This window comes from Myotis davidii, unplaced genomic scaffold (genome assembly GCF_000327345.1).
Source record: "Myotis davidii unplaced genomic scaffold, ASM32734v1 scaffold733, whole genome shotgun sequence".
Lineage (NCBI taxonomy): Eukaryota > Metazoa > Chordata > Mammalia > Chiroptera > Vespertilionidae > Myotis > Myotis davidii.
This window is the reverse complement of record NW_006284956.1, coordinates 119,462-128,442: the sequence shown is the minus strand read 5'-3', so window position 1 is coordinate 128,442 and position 8,981 is coordinate 119,462. Positions and strand designations below refer to the sequence as shown.

The 8,981-nt window shown below is 51.5% G+C and overlaps 1 protein-coding gene across 1 annotated transcript in view; it reads right to left on the bottom strand.

Annotated features, from left to right (window-relative positions):
* NINL (ninein like) overlaps window positions 1-8,981 on the bottom strand; it is a 69,816-nt gene that overhangs the window by 24,260 nt on the left and 36,575 nt on the right. The window contains 4 exon segments of the mRNA XM_015558429.1: window positions 5,581-5,629; window positions 5,632-5,676; window positions 5,679-5,810; window positions 8,387-8,792. Coding sequence (XP_015413915.1) covers window positions 5,581-5,629; window positions 5,632-5,676; window positions 5,679-5,810; window positions 8,387-8,792 — 632 coding nt within the window.

The window sequence follows — 8,981 nt, the reverse complement described above, 5'->3', positions numbered from 1 at the left end:
TCACCCTCTCTGATAAATCAATGGAAAAAATATCCTTGGGTGAGGATTAACAAGAGTCAGTATCAGAGTGACGTGATATAAGGAGGACCTGACCAGTCATTGCTGGCTTTAAAGATGGAAGGGGTCAGAAACCACAGAATGAGAGGAGAGCAGTAGCTGAAAAAGGGCAAGAAAAGAGATTCTGAAACTGTGACATCACAGACTGTGTTGTTTTAAGCCACTAGCTTTGTGGTGATGTGTTACAGCAGCAATCGGAAGCTAATACACTAACAAAGGGACAACAATTAGACACAGCACAAACTATTCAGTGCCAACAAAGGAATCTCGAAGAAACTGAACATGTACAGCAGACAGCTCTTGAACTGTTAACCTAGATTTGTATCCCTAGGAATACTCTCTTTCAAAAATAGACACATATCTGAGACACATTCAGACAAACAAAAACTGAGGGAATTTATTCGCAGGAGAGTCTCACTAAAAGAACTTTCCTACAGGCTCCACATCAGAAAGAAAGGACATGGTCCTCTAAGGAAGGCATGAAATACAGGAACAGGAGCCCCCACTGACCAGCTGAGGAGGATGCAATATCCGCAAACAATAATCTCACCTAATATAGTCCATCTGAATCGAGCCATGGGCAAACAGGCACCCAAACTGAGGGCCAGTCTGCAACACACCTGGTGTGGAGCCTTTTAAAATGTGAATGTCCAAATGCCTAGAAAATACATGATCTACCCAGACTGACTCATGAAAAAAACAGAAAATCTGAAAGACCTATAACTAACTATTAAGGAGGTTTAATCATCATCAAACACCTCAGAACAAGGAAAAGCCCAGGAAGCAGATGGATTCTCTGGTGGATTTCACCAAACATCGAAAGAGTTAATAGCAATCCTTCTCAAACTCTTCCCTAATACTGAAGAGGCGGAACTACTTCCCGGCTCATTCGATGAGGCCAGCATTATTCTAATACCAAAGCCAGACAAAGACACTCGAGGAAAACTACAGACCAACATTTCTTATCAGCATTGCTGCTAAAACCCTCAACACAACACTAGCAAAAATTACTGTTTAATAGGCACAGAGTTTTTGTTTGGGATGATGGAAGTTTTGGAACTGCATAGTGGTAGTAATTGTGCAACACTGTGAATGTTTAACGCCACTGATTTATACACTTAAAATGATCAATTTTCACTGACAAAAATTAACTTAAAAACTGCAACACTGTGAATGTTTAACACCACTGATTTATACACTTAAAATGATCGATTTTTACTGACAAAAATTAACTTATAAACTGATACTCTCTTAGATGAAAGGAAATTAAAGAGATATGGTAACTAAATGCATAGCAGAATCCTTGATGGGGTCTGGAGTGTATGAACAATAAAGAACATATTGAGCCCTAGCCGATTTGGCTCAGTGGAATAGAGCGGACTGAAGGGTCCTGGGTTCGATTCTGGTCAAGGGTACATGTCCCGGTTGTGGCTCAATCCCCAGTAGGGGGCATGCAGGAGGCAGCCGATCAATGATTCTTTCTCATCATTGATGTTTCTATCTCTCTCTCCCTTCCTCTCTGAAATCAATAAAAATATATTTTTTAAAGTTTTTTTTTAAAAAAAAGAACATATTGAAACAATTAGGGATAACTGAACATGGAGTGTAAATTAAAAATAGCATTGAATTTATATTAAATTTCCCATATCTGATCTTGATATTGTGGGTATTTAGAATGTCCTTGTTCTTACAAAATAACATGCTGAAGTATTTAGCAATAAAGTGTCTGCGATAATGTCTGCAATTATAATTCAGAAAAAATAAAAAGGGTGTGCATATAGATATGCAGTGCAAAAGAGAGAGAGAGATGGAGAGCCGGGGTGGGAAGGGGCGACAACCATCCCTGTTTTCTCTAAACTGGTGGCAGAAATTCTTTCACGACCCAAATCTGGTCATGTCACTCTCTGGACCAGTGGTTCTCAACCTTGGCTGCACATTAGAATCACCTGGGAATCTTGTTAAAATCCTGATTTCTGGGCCTCATCCTCCAGAAATTCTGTTTCTTTGTGACTAATGTGGCCCCACCCCATAACAAAGAAACAGAATTTCTGGAGGGTGAGGCCCAGAAATCAGGATTTTAACACGATTCCCAGGTGATTCGAATGTGCAGCCAAGGTTGAGAACCACTGCTCTAGACTTTGCTTTCTCTATGATAAAGGCCAAAATCCTCCCTGATTTCTTTAAGATCCTGCAAGTCTGACCTTCACCCAGCTGGGGTCCTGTAGCTGCTGTGCTTGGGAGATGGTTTATTTAGAAGTGGCTATAAGACCACACACTGGAGTTCTGGCCAAGGGCCCACCAGCTGGGGACAGACCTGCCCCCACAGAGCAGGAGCCGAGGCTGGGGGCCCAGCCTTGGGATAAAGGGTGCTGGTGGTCTCCGGGGCTGCCTGCTCCTTCGGGCTCTCATTGGCTCCTGACACAGGTGTCCCTTCTTCCTACAGCAACTTTCTCCAAAAGACACCAGCCCCTCAGTTTTGGGATTGCCCCTGTCTCTTCACCCAACCACCCTTTACAAGGGACAGTACCAAAGGCTCCTCAAAAGTAATGGAATCCCACCCCCCTTTCTTCTCCCTTCCTGGTGGCATTTCCTGGGAGTTCTTTAATTGCTCTGTGACCCATTTCCAACTTCCCTGCCCATATCCCATCCACCCATAACCCATCAATTCAGTCTCCAACTTCTGCCGGTCAACGTCCCGCACCTCTGCGGCCATCACTATGGCCCAGCCACCGTCACCTCCTGCCTGGGCAGCTGCAGCAGCCACCTCCTCAGCCCTCTCATCCACTGCTGTGCCCAGTCCAGCCCCCAGCAGCTTGCTCTTAGGAAGCCCTCCCATTCCCATTAGAGCAGGCAACTGCCCACCTTCCCCTCCAACAGACTGTCTCCTCACGCTGCAGAGCCCTCTAACCCAGCGGTTCTCAACCTGTGGGTCGCGACCCCTTTGGGGGTCGAACGACCCTTTCACAGGGGTCGCCTAAGACCACCAGAAAACACATCTATAATTACATATTGTTTTGTGATTAATCACTATGCTTTAATTATGTTCAATTTGTAACAATGAAAATACATCCTGCATATCAGATATTTACATTACGATTCATAACAGTAGCAAAATTACAGTTATGGAGTAGCAACAAAAATAATTTTATGGTTGGGGGCCACCACAATATGAGGAACTGTATTAAAGGGTATCGGCATTAGGAAGGTTGAGAACCCCTGCTCTAACCTGAGACAAGCCTCTTCCCCTGTCAACCACACAGTAGGTCTCCTCGGCCTGACGGGGGCTGGCCCTGTGCCATGTGGTCTTCCCAGACCTGAACCCCAGCCTCGCAGGAAACCCACAGCTTGAATTTGGGTTGATTCTTTCTATATATTCTCTTAGGATTTCACCACACATGCCTGTGTCCCTGAAAAAAATGGACCTGGTTTGAGTGGCATGGCCTTTGTTTCCTCATCCTTTGAAGGATGACGCATTTCCTTTTAACACGGGGACATGCGGGAAGCGCAGTGCTTCGCAGTGGGATGAAAGCTCCAAACATCTGTTTTGCTCCCAACTGCAACCCTAACTGTGCTGGCAGATAGCAGGTGCCCCGAAACACTGTTAAACAAGTGAAGACCCTGCTGAGACGAACTGTGACCAGCAGTAGGGCCAACAGGCTGCGGAATGCGCATGTCAGGGGAGCAGGAAGAGAACAGGGCAGCCCTCCAGGACTTGTCAGTGAGTGGCGGGCCACTGGGGGCTGGGGTGGAGAATTCGAATAGTACAAATCTGGGCCCGCGTGTCTGTCCACAGAGAAGCATTTGAAAGGGACAGTAGAGTGGGATTCCAGGCGCTGGGCTGCTCTGTGCCCGAGTCCCTGGTATGCGGCTGTGGACTCACACATGGAGCAGGTCCCCAAGGTGCTCGCACTGGGCCCATGAGTGGCCTGTTTGTGGGGGACTTGCTATGGAACAGCCGCAATGGTAAGCTCATGTTCACACATTCATCTCATGCTTCTTGCCCCTGCTTTTTTTTGTTAATTGTCACTCAAGGATTTTTTTCCATTGCTTTTCAGAGAGAGAGAGTGAACAGGAGGGAAGGAGAGAGAAGACGAGAGGAACATTGATGTGAGAGAGACACATCAATTGGTTGCCTCCCTCACACACCCTGACCAGGGATGGGGAGTGAACCCACAACCCAGGTACATGCCCTTGACTGGGAATCAAACCTGTGTCTCTTCCATGCCCAGGCCTACGCTCTAACCCCTGAGCAACACCGGCCAGGGCTCCATGCCCTTTTTGAGGTACAGCACCATCTCTCTGTGGATAAGGAAACTTGGAAGTCAGGCCCACAAGCAAGGTCCCACATTGTCCAGGAACACCCACCTAAGAGGCAGGAGCACGAAGCAATGCCTAGAGGGCATTGAACAGCCCCTTCAGGACAGGCACCTCCCGGAGGAGGGAGTGCCCAGGGACCTCTAGCACGCTAATATTTTCTTTGTTAAGCTGGGTGGTGTACTGACATTTATTCTTTTAGGTTTCTCATAAATGCTACATTACCTTTTATTTTTTCAATAAAGCAACTTGTCCATGGTCCCAGCTAGAGGAGCTGGCGCCTGAGCTGGAATGCAGATCTCCCCACACGCCTGTGATCACGCTCAGACAGCCCGCATCTGCTGTGAACCAGGATCACCCGCTTGGACAAATGACACAAGACCCCAGGCAGCTTCCATCTCCACATGAAGCAGGCACCTCCCAATGGCTCTGCATGCAGAGCAGTGACTGTATCACTCAGTCAGTCGCTGTGGCGTGCAAGTGCCCAAAACACCTCCCAGGGCAGCCCGTCTCCCGAGGCGCCGGAAGAGCACCTGTAGCCGTGCTCTGCAGCATCGGGAAAGACCCAGAACTCCAGGCTTCTGAGGAAGAGCATGTGCCGGCCTGAGTCCCTCACGGGAGCCTGGAGGAGGACCTGGCTGCACACCTGGGCTCTCTGTGCCGTGCCAACAGACGGACATCTCCAGGCACCTCCTCACCCTGGGGTGCCCCTGAAGGCACCGGCCGCAGCAGTCTCAGGGCCTGTTGGGCACTGTGCCCGGCCCTGTCGCTGGAAGCCCACACACACAGCAGGGGGGCACTGTCCGTAATGGACGGCTCCTCTGCTGCCGCCCCAGCAGCACAGAAACCTGCCGTTCACGGACAATGCCTGGTACACACTGGTGGGCGCAGTGTGCACCTGCTCAGTCACATGGAAGAGTGCCAGGTGACCGAGGATGAAAAGGGGCTCCGGGCACAGTGTCTTGTCTTGTGACACCACCAAGAACTTCCTAAGGACAAGGGCAGGGGACACCAGAGCCAGCTGAGATAGCCCTCTGCCCCCTCCTGGGAGCCTGGAGACCTGTGGGTGCCTGAGTTCGAGTTCGGGCTTAGGACCCCTGCACAAGCACCTCGTCAGCAGCTGCGAGCTGGGGGGGGAGGGGGCACATGTGCAGTTAGTGAGAGGTTAGAGGGTGTAACTTGCCATTCTGAAAATGGGAGACACCACACCTGTTATTTTCTCTTGAATCTGCTTTTTTCTCAAGAGCCCGAATAACACTTCCAGGTACGCAAGTTTGGTTTTCATGTCATTCTTCTCTCTTTCAGGGCCACTTCAGCCTCTGCCTCCCCCGGGGCATCGAGCTCTTCCTGCCCAGCCACCCAGAGCCAGTGAGCCTGGGTGGGCTCGAGGTGCCCCTCCTGGCCTTTCCCACTGTGCTGCAGCCCCACTCCAGGGTGGTCTCACTGCACTAGGCCTGCCCCACGGTCCCAGCAGGGGTTGGCTCCCTGCTCAGGTTCCCAGCTTGCTCCTGGAAACAGCCCACTGCCTCTTAGTGTCCCCCTAGCCTACCCTCTGGGACTCAGTCCACCCTCTGTTCCTGGGTTTCAGGTTGGCTCAGGCCGGCTGGGCCATCAGAAGGCATTAGGTCCTCGGGGACCCCTCGCCTGTGGTAGCAGAAGCCACCTTCTCGGGGTTGAGCACACTCCAACTGCGCTCTCTGAGGCTGACACTCTTTGAGGCCATTCTGGGTGCCAGGGCAGGGGCTGGGCTCTGCCTGGGGCCACCATGGCCAGGCTGCTCCCTCCTGCCTGCACCGAGGATCATGGGATCACCTGTCCCCTCCTGCTCACCACCTCACACTGCTGGCCCAGCCTTCAAGAAGGCCCACAGCCTCTCAGCTTCCAGGCCAGGCTTTCCACCTGCTTCCTAAAGGTGAGCTCCAACCTCACAGGCAAAAGACTTACAGAGCTGGGCCTGCTCATCACTCATCCACCCCTGCAGCTGAGTGGCTGCTGTGACAGCGTGTGAGGGCCTCCCTTTCCCTTCCTTCCCTTCGCTCCTTCTCCGTGTCAAGCTGCTGTCCTCTCTCTCACGGGCAGCAGATGTTTCTGCAGCCTCTCTTCCTTCTGCTCATGTTGTGTGAATAAGTTCCTACAGTGGGAGGCCAGCTGGGCTTCCATCCTTGTGAACTTTGGGTTCAGCTCAACTCTGGCCTCTTTTCTATAGAAACAGGAGTCACAGGCCCTGCAGCTCAGCTCTCAGCCCCAGAACTTCCGGTCTAGTTAGAAGGACTACAGGCTTTTCTTCTTCTAGCCTCAGGCCTCCTCTCTGCTTGGCTGGCTTTATCCCCGCTCACTGCCAGGGCTCCCGGGCTTCCCAGGCCCTAGGACTCTTAGAGAGGCCATAGGACTATCTCTCACTGTGGTTGGGTTCCACATGCAGAAGCTAACACAGATGCCATTCACCAGGTGACTGATGAATGCGAGTTGATTAAAAATGGACAATTAAAAGTCAGTCCCTTAGTTGCCCAGGCCACAGCACGTGAGGCTGGCGGCGGCCTTCGCACCGGCAGACACAGGGATGTCCCTCGTCACAGGAAGTTGCGGACAGCCCGGCCTGGTCTTAGTCAGCTGAGTGAAACTCACCCACAGTCAAACTGCCCTGGAGAACTCTGTAAGGGGCTGAGCCTGAGGCCTTGGCAGCTGGGAGAACTGAGTCGAAGCCGAGGTGAGGGCCACATGAGGGCACCAAGCCTGGGGCAGGTGTGCTCTCTGCCTCTGCCAATGAAGGCCTGAGCCAGACGGACGGTGAGCAGTAGGAGCTCCTCCCAACAAAGGCATCTCGGGCTCGAGATGGGAAGGATGGGCAGGTGGGCACCGCCCCGCCCTGATCCTCTGCTGCCTGGTGGGGTCTGAGGGAGCTTTGGTCCCGTACCACACAGCTCTTGGGTTTCAGAGAAAATAACAAAGCTCAGGGGAAGCACGTGACTTAAAAATGACTTATCAGCCCACCTGGTATGGCTCATGCACCAAGAGTTCACCAGTTCGATTCCCGGTCAGGGCACATGCTCAGGTTGCTGGCTCAATCCCCAATAGGGGGCATGCAGGAGGCAGCTGATCAGCGATTCTCTCTCATCATTGATATTTTCTCCATCTCCCTTCCTCTCTCTCTAAAAAATCAATAAAACATTTTTTAAAAAAAGACTTATCCCCTCCAGAAGTGTCAGCCAGTCCCTGCAGGCCTGAGGGTGTCGTCTGGAGTGGAGGGAGGGAGGGAGCACAGGCGCACCCTGACCAGCACCTCCCCCCTCACCCAGTGGGAGGCATGAACTCCATAGGAAGGGCCCTGACACCTGCACTCAGTGTGCTGACTGGGGGCATGTCCACTTGGCAACAACATCAGCACCCAAACAGGTCCACACAGCCCCCCACGAGGGCAGGTGTGTGGTGGGCACCTTCTCCATGAGTCGTCCGCTCAGCTCTACGCCAACATGTATGGGGTGTGGCCATCCTCTCCTGAGCTGGGAGGATCCAAGACTCCACGCGGGACAGGGAGGGGTGGCTGACCAGCACTGAGCCTGCAATAACTAGTTACTATTAGTTACACTGTAACACAAAGACCACATTCCAAATAAGACTTTTCTCTCCTGTGCTCATATATTTTAGCCTTTTCAAGAATCTCACTAACCCAAATTAATGGTTCTTCCCATTGTTTTAGGGCTTTTAGATCTCTTATCCATCTCCCCGTGTGCTACACCACCATGTCCTAGGAAATTAGAACAAGATATTAAATGATGAAGAGCATACTGCCTTTGCTATATCAGACAAGTCTGAGGCAGGAGGTGAAAAACACTGAGATAAAATTCTACAAGGCAGACTGTTTCATGGCCTAAGCTCTGGTTAATACACGTTAAATCTGGAGTAAAAATCCTTATACGATGACCTGATCTGCCAGTGCTCACCCATCTGCCCTGAGAAGAGCCACCTGGTTGACAAGGTCCTGCCCTTCTGCACAGTGTGTACAACCCAATTTCACATTTTGGTTCTTGGCAAGAAACCCCAGACACGAAATCCTGCCGGGACAGGGAGCTGGACCTGAATTGCTGCAGCTCCTGCTGGTGCCTCTGGCACAGCTCCGCCTCCAGCTGCTCCTTCTCCCGGGCCAGCTGCTGCGCCAGGCCAGACAGCGCCTGCGCGTAGCACTGCTCCATCTCCGCCCTCTTCAGCTCGAACGTCCTCTCCAGCTCAGGGCCCTGGCTCGCACTCTGCAGCTGGTCCTGCAGGACTTGGATGACCTCCTGAGATTTCACGTGGAGCTTCTCCAGGTTGGCTTTCTGGTCCTCCAGCACACTGACCTCACGCTGGAAAGCCTGCTCCATGTCTTTTCTCTTATTTGCAAAGTCCTTTTTCATCATCTCAATTTCTCTTTCATAGCAGTTTACCTGAGAGGAGAAATATGAGCAATGTCGACCAGGAGGTCCCCAAAGTGACTCCCTGACAATACAACGCAGAAGTATGAGGCTGCCAAGTGGCACCGAAAGCAGAGAGCCTAGACCTGCTGAGGCGCAGGGGACAGCCACGCCAGCAATGCCTACGGCTCCCCACGGGCCCAGGCAGCTACAGGCTTTATT